Source organism: Botryllus schlosseri, chromosome 2, assembly GCF_051294905.1.
Source record: "Botryllus schlosseri isolate E-star chromosome 2, Bs_hap1, whole genome shotgun sequence".
NCBI classification, from domain to species: Eukaryota; Metazoa; Chordata; class Ascidiacea; order Stolidobranchia; family Styelidae; genus Botryllus; species Botryllus schlosseri.
In genome coordinates this window covers 27,497,230-27,513,091 of record NC_137237.1, presented here as the reverse complement: position 1 = coordinate 27,513,091, position 15,862 = coordinate 27,497,230, and the positions used below count along the sequence as shown (strand labels likewise).

At 40.2% G+C, this 15,862-nt stretch overlaps 1 protein-coding gene across 6 annotated transcripts in view; it reads left to right on the top strand.

Moving 5' to 3' along the window:
• The window catches only part of LOC145434339 (uncharacterized), a 55,982-nt gene that overhangs the window by 10,079 nt on the left and 30,041 nt on the right, over positions 1-15,862 (top strand). For all 6 annotated transcript variants that reach the window (XM_080311706.1, XM_080311703.1, XM_080311704.1 and 3 more), the window contains exons 4-7: positions 2,715-2,811; positions 7,813-7,898; positions 7,971-8,063; positions 8,675-8,855. In XM_080311706.1, coding sequence (XP_080167832.1) covers positions 2,715-2,811; positions 7,813-7,898; positions 7,971-8,063; positions 8,675-8,855 — 457 coding nt within the window. The remainder of the gene's footprint in view (positions 1-2,714; positions 2,812-7,812; positions 7,899-7,970; positions 8,064-8,674; positions 8,856-15,862) is intronic.

Genomic DNA, 15,862 nt, shown 5'->3' with positions numbered 1-15,862 from the left:
GCAATGATCGTCGGGTTATCAAGATTCTGGTAATCCTCCCATTATAAGTCTTCCTTTCATCAATACAAACGTATCAAATCTTTACGTCGAGGTTAATATGAGACTTCGATATGTCGGATACGTCATCTCCATAAGTGGCTTGTTCTATTTTCGGCATAAGCACATGGAAATACTTGACGTTTTAGTGTTAACTTGTGGCACCAAACATTGTCACCAATGTATTAAATTTAGAAATAGTGCACCGGCATGTAGTCATTTGATAGGGAATAAGTAGCTGTTAATTAGGGTTACCATGCGTCCTCCTTTAGGAGGATTTGTCCTCCTTTTTCGGGTTTTTGAAAATGTCCTTCGAGGACGCCTAAATGTCCTCCTTTTTGGCAATTCATCCTCCATTACAGCTTTACAGCTAAGATGATGGACACATTCGAGTTAAAATGGGCATTAATGACGCTAAATAGCAAAGACGGACGTTCGAGCGGGAAATTCGTGGTTCTATCGAAAGTGACGACTTTTTTTTTAGTCAACACCACTGAATTTTAGTCATATAAGTGTGTAAATCGGGAGTCTAACGAACGTGATGACCTTTTTTTGGTCAACACCACTAAATTTCTGTAAAAAGTGTGTAAATCGGGAGTTGAACGAAAGTGATGACTTTTTTTTCAGTTAAAACCACTAAATTTCCCTTATATAAGTGTGTAAATCGGGAGTCGACCAACGGGATGACCTTTTTTTAGTAAACACCACTAAATTTCAGTAAAAAGTGTGTAAATTGGGAGTCGAATGAAAGTGATGAATTTTTTATAATTAACTCACCAAATTTTACAGCAAAAAAAGCGAAATCGGCTGTTTTGAGTGTTGATCTACTAACCTTTCTGATTTGGTAAAAGTGGTAACCCTACTGTTGATAGTAAGAGTATCGAATATGCAATTACTGCAGGGAATATGAGCCTCGACTGTGATGGCATGACATATCTATCAAATTTGTTTTCGGACTAAATCTAGAAATATTATTATCCAAAAGTAAAAATTTGCCAAAGCGCGACGAGATACTTATTAGTTAATAAATCGCATGCAAAATGATAATGTGCAAAGTCGGCATTGGAGTATTTTGTTGGTTTTAATATTTGGTAGCATTTGCTATCCCATCTGAGATTAATTACCTAAAACGTACCAGTGCGTTCAAACCTTTTCTGTTGGCCATATCTTTTGATGCAAGATTGATTGTGCGACCCACAATGACCAATGTAGTCGAAATACCATGAATATCAAACAAACATAACAGTGAAGTGATAGCCTATATTACTGTACATGTACACGATTCCTAGCGAAGATTCTGGCCACATAATGCCACAATGCTGAAGTACATATTGACGTTTCAAACGTCGCCAAATGTATCAACTGGGGCAATCAAGTGATATAATATTCCCATAAAATCAATATCTTGAGTCGCTTTGCCATCAATTTAAACGAGGACTTGCAAGGAAATATAAACTGACGCCTTAACGGTCAAGGCCGGACCTGACAATGTATTCGGCGTCTGAGTATTGCGCTACGTTGATATTGAGCAGAGTGTAAAACAGGTTTCTATACTTGCTACCGATAATGCTCCATTAACAAATTATACAGTAGTAGCCAACACCCCTATCACAAGGATTTGTTTTTCATGATACAATAAATATATGAAGTCAAGATTGACCCCGTACGCCTGCTGGATTTTTCACATTAGACAACGATATCAATGTGGGGATCCGCAATTAGGCAATAATTACTTTTATCTGATTAGTTACGTTGTACAGTACAGTGTCGCCTTATCGTTACCGTGTCATTCTATTCTCTTCTGTTCTGCTGTCGGCCGTGTTCTATGTTGCTTAAAGCCACATTGGTTACCATTGCTTTAATAAAGCTTCAGTCAGTTATTCAACGCAATAGTCAGTTTACGACTATCAATTTCAATGATTGTTTGGATAAGCCTTATTCGCTCTTGATGTTACGCGATTGCGGGTCAAGCTAGCTGACAGCGAAGAGTCACTAAATATTCACAAACGGAAAGCTGGATATTTCGAGCAAACTTTTGTAACAAAGCAAGTAAAATTTTTGAGATTGTCATGGTGCATGCTCGTTTAGTGTTGCTTTTTTCATGCCGCCAGCGCCACGCATAGAGTGGCCCGCAGTGAAAATGCAATAAATTTCAGCCAAAGATGTTATAATTAAGTGAAAATGGTAGTATATGAAAAAGGCTCACAAAGCAGAACCTAAAGTAGTCCCGACTCCTGAGTAGCTTGCCTCGCGACAACCATCGTTTGCTGATTATATATGCAAGGACGGCTGGATTGCTGCCTTTACCGATCGATGTTCGCTACGCCTCTGGAGATAGGAATGAATTCCAATTCTCAGGCATACACAATCAATAACACATGGTTCAATTTCGAGCTTAAATCAAAATGGCTCTCACGAAAATCCTGCTTACTGATTATTATGAGCAGGGAAACGTGGCATGCGGCGCTCACGTGATCAAGAATGATTTAGTTTTAGTGGAGGAGACCGTGTCTCTGCTCGTCTGATAAGGTGCTTGACATATTTGACAAATTCAATAGTAAACTTCATCGCGACCCAAATATAATAGATTCCATTTCCCCTCGTTAATTTAAATCAGGCAATACGCCACACTGTAAATTTCAAATACTTCGTTACGTCACCAGTCTTTTCCACCGCAGGCAACACAATTCTGCGGAAGATATACCGAGAGCAATCCGACATGTACAAACGCCTGAATGCGATATACAAAGACGAGTTGATTCAATGCCAGCCAAGGTGATGAATGAATTTCCTGCAACTATTCGAAGATATGAGAAAGCTTTGAAATTCAATATGTGCTGAAAATTAATTTTGCATCCATGTCGCTATTCGTATATAATTTGTAACCTAGTACTAATCCCACATATCGTTTTGTCGAAGGACAGGTCTAATGGACGATTTAAGTAGTTATCTGAGTCGAGTGTAATTGTAATGAATCGAATCGAGGAGCGCGAATAGATTTTTTTACCACCAAAAACATAAACCTTTTAAGCCAAGAATTGATTTATAAAAGTAACATATATTATCGGTACTTGAAGCATCTGTCGGTCCTATCATGGTCCCCGAAACATGTACCTTGTAGAGCAGTGGTTCCCAACCTGTGGTACGCGTACCACTAGTGGTACGCAAAGGTCTTCTAGGTGGTACGCGAGTAGATTCTGTTGTTTTTTCGATCGAAGAAAGTTATTAGTTCAGCTTGGGTTGATTTTGGGGTAGAGATATAAATTTAATAGAATTAGAAATAAAAATTTTGAGATAGAAATATCAACTTGGAATCGTGAGTTACTCACGAAAGAGATTTGTTTTTTGTTGCGTTTGGGCGATTCCAATATCTGTCCACTACTGACAATCTCGATGGGAGGTCAAGAAATAACAACATGCAACATAGTGATTAACAACAATTGGCCGCCCGAAAATCCATCATCATTTATAGCTTGCCCTAAATTTTCTAAAATATGCCCTTCATCAACTATACCGGTGATCTCATCACATAGGCTTTGAAAGGGTAAATGCTTGATAGAAATGTATGAAACTACTACTAATATTAATGACGAAATTACTTCGTGCATCTGAAAAATTTTCTCGCTTCACGCGACCATGGCGATTCCTAGAAACTATTTATAACATGACCAGTCGTGTTTCCGGAGCGTCTAGTAAGCCAATCTGAATAAATTATCCAGTCCGGAGCTCTCCGGAAATGGACATGGACAGTTAAACATGAGTATTTGGCCTCCAGGGAGTTCATTACGACTACGACCAGGAATGCGGCCGTAGGCTACGTGAGAAATCGTAATGCGGCCGTGAATAGCGAAAAGATTGGCCACCTCTGATATAGGTGGTACGCGAGCACTGAATAAAACCTCGAAATGGTAAGTGAGTGGAAAAAGGTTGGGAACCACTGTTGTAGAGCATGGGCGGGCAACATACGGCCCGCTGAGAGTTTTTACTCTAAAAGTGAAATTTTATTCTGAAAGTTTTAACAGATTTTATGCGTCACAGAATGAATTCAAGTTTGCCAATCTAAGAAAGATGGACATTAAACCACTTGCTCTGTCGGGGTCTACCTACATTTCCGACCATGAACCAGTGTTGGGAGGACTCGACGCTTCAGAAATGCAGATCGAAGCAAAATTTAGGAGTCAATTCAAAGGCATCCAGTAATCGATGTCGACTAAATCGCTGTGTCTTGTATAAGTTCGGATTGTCAACCAATGAATCAATGATTGTGCGTTCTACCGAGCCTCCATTGTTATAACCAGGGCTGTGGAGTCGGTAAATTTTACCAGCGACTCCGGCTCCGACTCCGACTCCACACATTTTCAATATACCGACTCCGACTCCGACTCCGACTCCTGGGTCTTCAAACGTACCGACTCCGACTCCGACTCCCGACTCCGACTCCAGCATTATTACCAATTTACTTCAAAAATTATATGCCACATTGTCGGTTGAATGACTCTCATACAACCATTAAACATATGCAAACATATGATTAACTGTGACATGCTAAATTGTTTCATTCTGGCACAGCTCGAATTATCCAGTATGCAATTAACATGAAATAAAGATTTGCTAAATATCCTTCCTTATTCAAGTTTTTATAACATGGACTCTCTAATATCCTGAAATGTATGAATCATTCAAATATGGAAGATATCCAATCCTGTATAATAAAAATGTAGATAAAAAAATCCAAGTGTAGCTCTTGTGTATGACTCAGCAACTAATAAAGAAATTGAACTTACTAATTTTGTCAATGCACACTATCCTGATTACAAGCACAAACAGTCTTACTACTAGTAATAGACATTGGTCATAAATGGAATTTAGTTAAGTAGTCAAAGACCATAGCCTATGTCTAGTCTACATGTACTTAATCAAGTATTCAAGGATTGGGACTTGCAGTCATTCTTAATCATTTGTTCGACCCAAACAGCTAAAGCTACACTACAAATATTTTTAATTTTGTCAAGTGGGAAGCATCGTTTGGTCATATTTACATCATTTTTACAATTTTACAAAACCAGCCGATGTGTTTTCTCTGTCACAGTATCATGGTATATAGTTCCAAAAATTGCATCAATTTTGACTGCATCGCGAAAACGCATCTTGCGATCTCCTTCCCCTTTGCAACTGAGTTGTAATTTGCAAGTAATGTCTAATTTTATCTATATCAGGGGTGGGCAACGTTTTCGGCGAAAGGGACACAAGAGATTTACGAACCATTGCGCGGGCAACTGGAATGTTGATAACCTTTTTTTAGTCGTCGATAGGAGCGAACCAAATTAGGTAACATTGCAAACTAGACTTATATTAATACGCTCTAAAATTGATAACAATATGTCATGCAACTGTGCAGTGCGTTATCAGGCCCTGGTCGCGCGAAGCGCGAATTTTTTTTGCAAGATAACGACTTGAATTAGGCTATAGCTATATCAATAAAGATATCGCTAACATACATTGGGGGTCGCATCTGTATACCACTGGGCTCATTTGGCAAGGACAGGATTATTAGACGTTTAGACATAGCAAAATCGACGGTATCAGTGAACATGCCTCTATCATTTTGTGCAAATGTTTTGTCGACGATCTCGCTGCGAGTGCACAAGCGAAGCCGTATCTCCTAATTGCGAATATAGTTCGACTCAATTCTGTGAATAATATGTATTTCTAATTTTCAGAAGGGGCTCAAATACTGAATGCAAGAAATCTAGTGGCAATGAATCATGCGAAGTACCGAGAAAAATTTCAAGTCAAATGAATCTGCTATGAAATATTCTATTTCATGGTCATATACGAAGATCTGGGATAAATGTTGCTGACCCCTGGATACGTCAATGCGTCAGAACTGTTGTTTTAGTCATCATCAAATTTCGCGGTTATGCTAATCAAATTTTGGTTGGCCTTGTAATTGTACCTGATGTCATAAATAATTTCGAGAGTTACCTCGAAGGCCACACCTAACCTTCTCGTGTGTCAAATTTGGCCTGCGTGCCACGGGCTGGCCGCAACTGATCTGTATGGTTAATAATAACAGTGATTGGTGGTACATAAAAATTCTATTGAAAATTCTTTGAAAGCAAATGTTTTCATGATAGAGAAGTTGGAGTTGGAGTCGGAGTCGGAGTCGAAGTCATAGTCATTCTCATAAACTCCGACTCCGACTCCAGTCAGTATTTTCCCACCGACTCCGACTCCAACTCCGACTCCAGCTATTAAAGTTTTCACGACTCCGACTCCGACTCCGACTCCATCATGCGAAAATTACCCCGACTCCGACTCCGACTCCACCGACTCCGACTCCGACTCCACAGCCCTGGTTATAACACAATTAAATTGATCGCAAACGCAATGATCGGAGCTTATACAACAGCTTACGTTGTCGTAGACTTGCTCCCCTCAATCAACCCTCTTGTATATAATTTAAATCAAACGAATATCGCTCATACGTTCATAATTGTATATTGTGGATAAGTAGGTGGGTAGGGTACTGAACTATATCATTTTCAAACTCTCTAAGGTTTCGTCTGTTATCCTGTATTGTGGTTGATATTTAAAGACTGAGGCCATACCGCTATACTTGCGTGAGCGATACAGCGCCTTTTGCGCATATAATCTACTCTAATTCGTTCCTCGATTCAGAATAAATGGGTACTTCATCTGTATACTGTTAGCAAAATGTAATGACTTTGAATCAGGTCTAGTACTTTGAAATTTCAAGTTGACTTCACCAGTGACTTCACTTGACTTGACTCATGTCACCTCCAAAAATCGAGTGACTTGACTTGACCCGAGTCACCTTTGAAAATCGAGTTACTTGACTTGACTCGAATCAAAATGTGCAATGACTCGAGATGACTTGTGACTCGAAGGTAGTAACCTCGAACATTAACGAAGAAGGCTGCGTTCCAATATAACTGATGTCGCATGCAGTCTTTACTAAGGGTTTCCGCATAGATAGGACATGCAACCAGAGTCCAAAAAACTGGTTGATACTATTAAACGACCACAGATGCCTGATTGACTTCAATCATAGCTGTTGTAGATGAATTCATTAAACAATGTTTTTAGTCTCTATGCTTCAAACTTAAAGTTTACACTAAATACAATTGATTCCTTGTATAGGTGGATCGATACGCAATTAAGGTATGATGTATATATTCTGTAATGCGGCCCGTCAAGTGCTTCATTTTCCCATATCCGGCCCGCCGACCGGAGAAGTTGCCCGCCCCTGCAGTAGAGCGTATCGTATTACCGTACAATGATGCTCAATTTGCTCATGTTTATGGAAACGACAGGTGTGAGAAGTAGTGAATTGATCCAACCGCGGCATCGCCTCAAAGTGCTATGAAATAGTCATGTTCAAAACGTAGCAACTATTCCGATGTCATGTAACTGGCATAATTTTCCTTGTGACTGAACATAGATCATTTTTAGCGTTCTACGAACAGGTCCTCATTACTGGTATGAATTCCTGCTTTGTTACTCGACTTGAAGTTTAATCCTTGACTCGCAATCGCATCCCCCAGGTACTCCAGCTGTCCAAGCCTTTACTACGGGAAAGGTGTAGGCTAATACCGATGTCCGATTTTGTCGATCTTGTGATAAAATGGCCGAAGCCCGATTTTTACGACAACGGCGATGATCAATACCTTAAAAACACTGAATATCTTGACGCGGCCCTGGTAACGTCAACGGCCCGCTTATCTCTTGTTTACATGCAATGTTCCATTACAGAACGTGTCCAGAACACACCACTGAAACTAAGCCAAGGACGGAGTTTATAATTACAACTGCAACTCCGATTATAACAACAGAAGAGGGTTTGTGGAACGTGTGAAATGTCATATCATAACTTTTCATATGTTTTATTTTTTTTACGCTAACCGGATCAGCAACTGCGACTGAACTAGACAAACGGACTGAACCGGTAACTGCAGCCTCCAGTAGCACAATTTCATTTTTCACTGCCACAGCTTCAGAAGACGGTTTGTAAAACGTTCTTTCCCATTCGAAAATTAACCTTATGTACCAATAAATGTATGTTTCACATTTCACGTATGATTAGGTTCAGTCAATGTAATCTAATTTCACAAAAGAAACGAGCACATCTTCACCCATTAACAATAGCACCACTGCAGGAAGAAGAAAACTTATATATTTATTATACTTTATTATACTTTATTATACTTTATTAAACGAAAAAGTTCAGGTCGACATTTCCCATTACAGAGCCTACAATAACTGAAACCAGAATTCCTACTACAAATTGCAACATTGATCCCTAACTGGTAATCCCACTGAACCACTGATGTAGGTTGGTGGCCTAACTTAGTCACCAGGTTTCCAAATCTTTATTCAGGATCCTCAGTTTGATATTTCCTTGTAAGAAAGTGCCGAGGTCACCAAGATTGAAAACCACTGCTGCATGCCGTCATACAAATTTTATTTATAATTTTATTTTCAAATTGTCAGCCCGAATTTAGGTACACGGATCGCAAAATTATATTGAACGGGTATGACCCGCGGGCCGTATGCTAACGGCCCTGGCCTATATGGATATGTCACACCCGAATAAATATTAAAGTATCTTTCATAGAAAGTACTGCAAGGCATCTGGTATATGCCGATGAGTTCGATGGGACATCACTCAACTCTGATAAATGGCGCATAGATGTGTGGCCAGAAGCGTTCAACAACGAACTTCAATATTACACGGATAGAACACAAAATATAAAAGTCGAAGATGGACATCTGACCATCAAGCCAATTGCAGAGAAGTAAGTCCAACGTGCCCTCAATAATAGTGACGTGACTGTATCAAGAGATTAATCAAGTAGGGCTTATTGTAGTTAACATTATTACTATTATTAATGGCATATAAATGGCACGTGTCGCCGTTTCTGGCCTTGTGCACCACGGACAAAATATGTTATCAATGATCAAATTTTCGTGCTCTGCGACATAGGTTTATCATAACTTTCAAACTATATATACAAGTTACATGATATATTAAACTCGGCGACCGGGGTAAATAATTGCGGCATAGTAAGTAAATTGGTTAAAGTAAGCCGTATATTGAGCGTGGTACATGCGTCGGCAAGAAATGTTCGGTGAAAGTCATATTTCATGCAACGCAACAGTGTGTAGTCAACCGTTTTGAGGACGTAACACACATTACAAATGGGGGAGTCGGCGCAACCGATTTTGAACAGATGTGCCGCCAGGCGACAGTGACCGGGTTGGAAGCGAAACAGGATTCTTTCAAATAGGCGATTTGAGCAGGAATCTCTCGCCACTGTTGATATAGATCAGGGGTGTCAAACTCAAATTGCGTCGCGGGCCGGATTCAATCCTTAAAATCGCTTGCGGGCCGGACCAGTTAATTGATTCCAAAATGTTACCTTATGCCCTTGCATTTTGATTGAATCCTTTAATATCAATCATATATAGATAAAAGTATGGATCATGGACCATAGAGGTTTTATTCCAGGAAGTAGCAACACCTTTATTAGCGAACACGGAATTGGTCAAAATACGATAATGGACCTGTTGAATACAGTTATGAACCGTTGCACTGTGTTGCCAACGACGATATTAGTTAGCTATTTATATATGCTCCATTTGCTTTAGTCGTGATATGGCCTTATCCATGCGTCTTTGTTGTTAGGAATACAAGAGATTTAACTGTAAACGCAGACTTTGGAGTACGGTTTAATACTATCATCTCTCGATTCCGGCTTCTCGTGAGTCTTCTGAGTCGGAAGTGACACGGCAGTGCGACTACAGATATTTGAAGTGTAACTAATATATTCTCAATGTGAACTAAATATGATGGTTCCACATTGGCGCTCTCGTTTCTGTGGATAGATACTTTTGGTCCATTTTCCTATAAAACTATGAACTCAGTGAGCACTTTTTTGCCTTCTCAAAATTGGGTGTCAATGTCACCGGCTACAACACCGCAGTTGGGTGGTTATAATGTGGCCTATGAATATGCTCGACGTTTGCTGTCTCTAGGGAATATTATGGAGGTATTTGGTATTTCCTACATAAATTCTCAACACTTGGTACAATAAGTGTGCTGGATAATATGAGCAATTTTCATTCTACTCAAAATTGCTTCGTCTGGCGGGCCGGATGCGACCCGCGGGCCGTATGTTTGACACCCCTGATATAGATGATCGCGACATCTGGTAGTGGTGCCCTCCCTCCTCTGCAGTGAACTCGGCCTGCCATTGGTCTCTGCAGAGCTGACGGGTGACCGCTTTTGCCTCTGATAATGTTACGGTCGGGATATCGATACCGGGTTCCAGCGAATGACGTGATGCTGCCCGAGCTAATTGGTCAGCTTTCTCGTTGCCGTCTATTCCGGTGTGATCTGGTATCCAGGAAAATGTTACCATGCCACCCGTAGTATTTATCTGTGAAAGAATATCAAATGAGAGAAAGTTTTCTTTATAACGCTTACGGGTATGTGGGACTGACAAGACAAGTCGGAAAATATCACATAGCGTCGATTTGTGGAAATACTGTGTTGTAATATCCAGGTCAGTGCGAAGACTATAGCTTTCAATTCGGCTGAGAATGAGGACGATAGAGTCGGGCAAGCCCAACTATAGCAATACGAATATTCTGGGATGTAGAGCCCAAGTCCAGCACCATCTTCACAGTCTTTGAACCATCAGTAAATATCTGAACGTATCCGTCGTATCTTTCGTAGAAAAAGTCGGGACACCTGCATTTGATGTACTGCGGTACGTCCTGTTTCGAAACTAACCTAGATAGTTCGATATCGACGCATGGAGTCGGTAAATCCCACGGAGGGGAAGGGGGGTCGAATCGCTCGATCGCCATGTTTTCAGAACAAGCTGACTTTGTTACCGTGTTGAAAGTATTGAATCTCGGATTAATAACACGATATATTTCATGCTACGAGTCTTCGGTAATGTGCCGAGATGAGTGGCTGCTCGCTGGATGACTAAGCAGAAGACATCCGTAGTTAAGGCTTAGGTATCTATGGCGAATGTGCAGAGGCATTTCGCAGCAGGATGCTTGCAGTGCGCAAATCGGTGTACTATGTATAGCTCCGCAAATATTTCGAAGGGCCTTGTTTTGGATTTTCTCCACCTTCACTAGGTGGGATTTCGGGGCGAAGAAGTATGCTGACATTCCATAATCGATAAGTGAGCGCATCATTGTCCTTCAGATCAGTGGTTCTCAACCGCCGGTCCACGGACCGGTGCCGGTCCGCGATCACTTTTCTGCCGGTCCGCGAGGTATATTAAGATTTTATACCTTAATTTCAAGATGCAAGAGGTTGAAGGCTTGTCCATTGGTAAAACAAATAAAACGTCAAATTTTAAACTGATGCAGAACTTCGTGAGGTAAGATTAGGTCCGGTTTGACTTAAAATCCAAGCTGTCTCCGGGGACGACATATGAGGGACTCGCTAAGTATGAGCTGACTCGCTAAACCGCGCAATCCGTACGATCATTCGTTCTCGATTTCTTAAGTTTGTGGATGGCCAGGTATCGCTGTATAATTAGGTGTTATCGTGCGGCGTATTGCACTCGTAGTAGGCTACGTCTGGTAGTAGTGGGAAATGAGGAAGATAGCTCGACAAGGTGCTTGGTTCTACTCCAAAACGCTTTATCTCTTGATATTGACGAAGAGAATAATATTATTCTATAGATTGCGCGGTCGGTTAATACACGGCCTTCGGCGCGAAATTAGCTTATGTTTATCTGGGCAAGTCAATATTACCTCGACTCAGCACTTAGCAGACACCAGTGTTCGGATCAAGTCACTACCTTCGAGTCACGAGTCATTTCGAGTCATTGCACATTTTGACTCGAGTCAAGTCAAGTCAATCGATTTTCAAAGGTGACTCCAGTCAAGTCAAGTCACTCGATTTTTGGAGGTGACTCGATTCAAGTCGAGTCAAGTCAAGTCAAGTCACGAGTCAAGTCACAATTCAAGTCAAGTTGCCTTTTCGAAGTATTAGGCATGATAACGTCATTGCATTTTGATAGCTGTCTGAAATACAGATTGAGTGGTCATTGATTTTGAACCGATGAACGAATATAGAGTTAAATATACACGCAATAAGGCGCTGCATCGATCACATATAAGTATAACTGCTAAACCTCAGTTTATAGTTACCAGCGAAGATAGAGAATAGATACGAATTGATAACATGCAATACATTGCGCAATGCGCATTTACAAATCGATATGATACAATTCGAGCCAGCGCCAATAGTTGAGGACAATATAAACTATATTCGAATTCAGTTTCAATAAAACAATAGGTTTAGTTATCAAGGTAATACCAGAGAACAGAATTTACTTTACTATACTAGTTTACGACAACGTAAGCTGTAAGCTTCGATTACTTCGTCTGCGGTCAATTCATTTGTGAGAGAACAATGGAGGCTCAGTAAAACGCACGATCATTAAATGATTGGTCGCTCTCTCAGCGTTTGGCGAACAATTCGAACATATGCAAGATGCAGTGATTTTTATCAAAGCCGATTACTTGATGACTTGAAGTTGACTCATGAATTTTGCTCCGAGTCACGAGTCAATCCACATTTCTGATAGGCCGAGTCAAGTCAAGTCAAGTCATTTTCGCAAAGTGACTCGAGTCAAGTCAAGTCATACGAAAAAGGTGACTCGAGTCATCCCAACACTGGCAGACACTACCGTAAAATCAAATGAATACCATCATAAACATATTTAATCACGAACAAAACCCTTACAATTTCACTCTTTAGTACAGGGGTGGCCAACCTGCGACCGTAGAAGGAAATTTGGGCGGCCGTGCACACGTAATTCAATTAGTATGTGCTGGCGGCCGTCGCCATGAAAATTGAATTTACGAATTGACTCCGGATTAGTTGAGATATTTTATTAAATCTTGTAATTTTCTTCGCGATAGGCGCGATTCAATTCGACTTCATTTTCGATTTTAATATAGTCGTAGCGCCCTTTGCAATATGAGCCCCACATTACAGATGCGAACAGCGGAGGAAAATGATGCACCCCCCATATAGAAATAACAATTTGGAATCGTGCGCTCCTCACGAAAGAAATTTGTTTCTGGTACGTTTGGGAGATTCCAATATCTTTCCACTATACCGACAATCCTGATAGGAGGTCAAGAAATTAGAAATAACAACACGGCCCAAAGTGACTATTATGACTATACTAACAATTGTTCCAGCCGGAGACGCATCATCTGCTCTAAATTTTCGAAAACACTCCTTCCAACAACTCTACCTATGAATCTGATCACTTTGGCTGGGGAAAGATAAATATTTGATAGTAATATGTGAAACTACGAACATTAACGACGATATTCATTCGTGAATTCGAAACAATTTTCTCGCTTCGCGCGACCATAACCGATCCCAGTCATGACTCATAACATGACCCCTATGTAGCGATTTCGATGGATATAGTAAGACGGTATGAAAAAGTGGATTAGTCCCGAGTTCGCCAGAAACAGACATGGACAGTATAACATGGGAATTTGGTGTCCAGATAGATAGTTCATTGGAACTATGTCCTGGAATGCGGCCGTGAGCCGTATAAGTAATCGAAATGCGGCCGTGATTAGCAAAATGGTTGGCCACCCCTGCTCTATCACCATATTTGAAGAAAAACTGCTACATATACATTACATTTGGGGGTGATTTCAATTTCTTGAGGTGCACCGGTCCGCCAAATATCTTTTGAAATTTGAAAAAGGTTGAGAACCACTGCTATAGATTATTAGTAGCGAACTCTTGCCAGCGCCCCACGAGGTTCCAGTCAGAAGACGCAAAACGTTCAATCTGTTGCTACATTTCTTTACGAGATATTCTATATGGTATTTATATGATATCAATTTATCGCTAAGATATTTAAAATTGTCGACAAAGTTGAGTTGCGTGCCGCCGACACGTAGAGACACGGATGGCAGTGATCGCTTTCTTGTGGATAGCATCGCCACCGATTTCGTGTGGCAATACCAAACTGTTTACACCACAGTTGAATCGATGTTAGGGCTAACTGGACCGCAGAGATGCTGGATTCCACGGATAATTCACTTTCCCACATGGCACAATCGTCCGCGAATAAGGCATGCTAACACTGGATAACCGTAACAAGGTCAATAATCATGACGGAGAAGAGTAATGGCGAAATAACGCAACCTTGGGGTAATCCATTTTCTAGAATATGATGTCGCGACAACGAGCTACCCATGCGGACTTGGATGGTTCTGTTTTTCAGAAATTCTGAGATCCCCCTAAGCATGTTTCCTTTTACCCCCATTTGTGACAGCTTGTGGATGAGGCCAGTTCGCCAAACCATATCGTATGCTCGTTCTATAACAAGAGAAACTGCCGCAACTGACCTTCAATTACACTGGTCAACAAAATGAAAAAAAAATATTTATAGGCAGAACATCTGAGAGCCGTTTCTGGGGTTTTTGAAGTTGCTGATTACGAATATCACATTAGTTTTGTCAGATTGGCTCTTTGTCAGAAGATATTTATACCCCTAAAAAAGCCCATAAATCTTTCACTCCGTAGGAAGAAAATCGTAGTTTTTTCTAATTCTACACTGCGCATAAATAGATAATTGACTATGAAGAACCCTCATGTCGTTTATAGTGATTCTATCAATATTAGCGAAATATTTGTTTGTCAAAAAAGCAGTTTGGCAAGCCTAAAATTTGTACTTTTGCACAACAGGAATACATAATCTCCTGTATCAATTGGTCATTCTACCAAGATTAAGGAGGAGTATAAAACTATAAAATTTGTCCTTGTAAAGCTTAACTACAATACCCATATGCGTCTCCTTTCTTTTGACTGGAAAATGACCATTTTCCAGTCAGAGTAAACAAAGTAGGCATACCTAGTAACCCTATCAAACGAGAAGCTTAAATCTGGTATATTCGAATACCGATGAAGGATTACAATTTAACATTAGGAATGAGTTCGCTGCATGTAATTTCTCCTAAGATGTAGTAAATAAAATTTTTTAGATGAACACAAAGCACCCAACTACAAACAGCTGGTCCGAAAATTCGTATCCGCGTATCGAAAACTTGAGCACAAACATGAGCATAAAAGTTCACTTCCTGTTGTGTCATCTTGATATATTTCCTGATCATATTGTTGATTAGCAAAGGTAGCGGTTCTACCAAGACATCAGAACAACAAAAGAAATATATCAGGGCAGATGAGATGAGCAATTGAACACATTATGGCAGACCATTGCCGGAAGCTTTCGAGAAACTGCACTAAATAGCTTACAGGCAAAAATCGTACAAAAAACAATTGTGCTTCAAAATAAATTAATAATATTATATTCCAGCTGATCATTACAAATTGACAAAAGGTGGTTGACGAAAAACTGATTGAATTATTGCCACGTTATTTGAGTATCTAGGCAAATACTTATATAGATGACTGGAGTTTAATTATGTGCATGATATCCGTGAAAGTCCGTTAATTATTTGCATGATATCCGTGAAAGTCCGTAACTATGATAAATCTATTACCCCTAAATATAGTGCTGTTGCTGTATTTCGATTTAAGAGAGTCTTTTGTGTGTAAAAATACCAAGTATGTTGAATTTCCAAACTTTATAGTACGACTGAGCCGATTTTATATCTAGTCATTACAGCGAAAATGATCGATTTTGGTCAAAATAGCCCCAAGGGTTATCTCCACAACAAGAGCCAATTTGAAAAAACCTAAGGTCATAACCGAACCGACCAGTGTTATGTT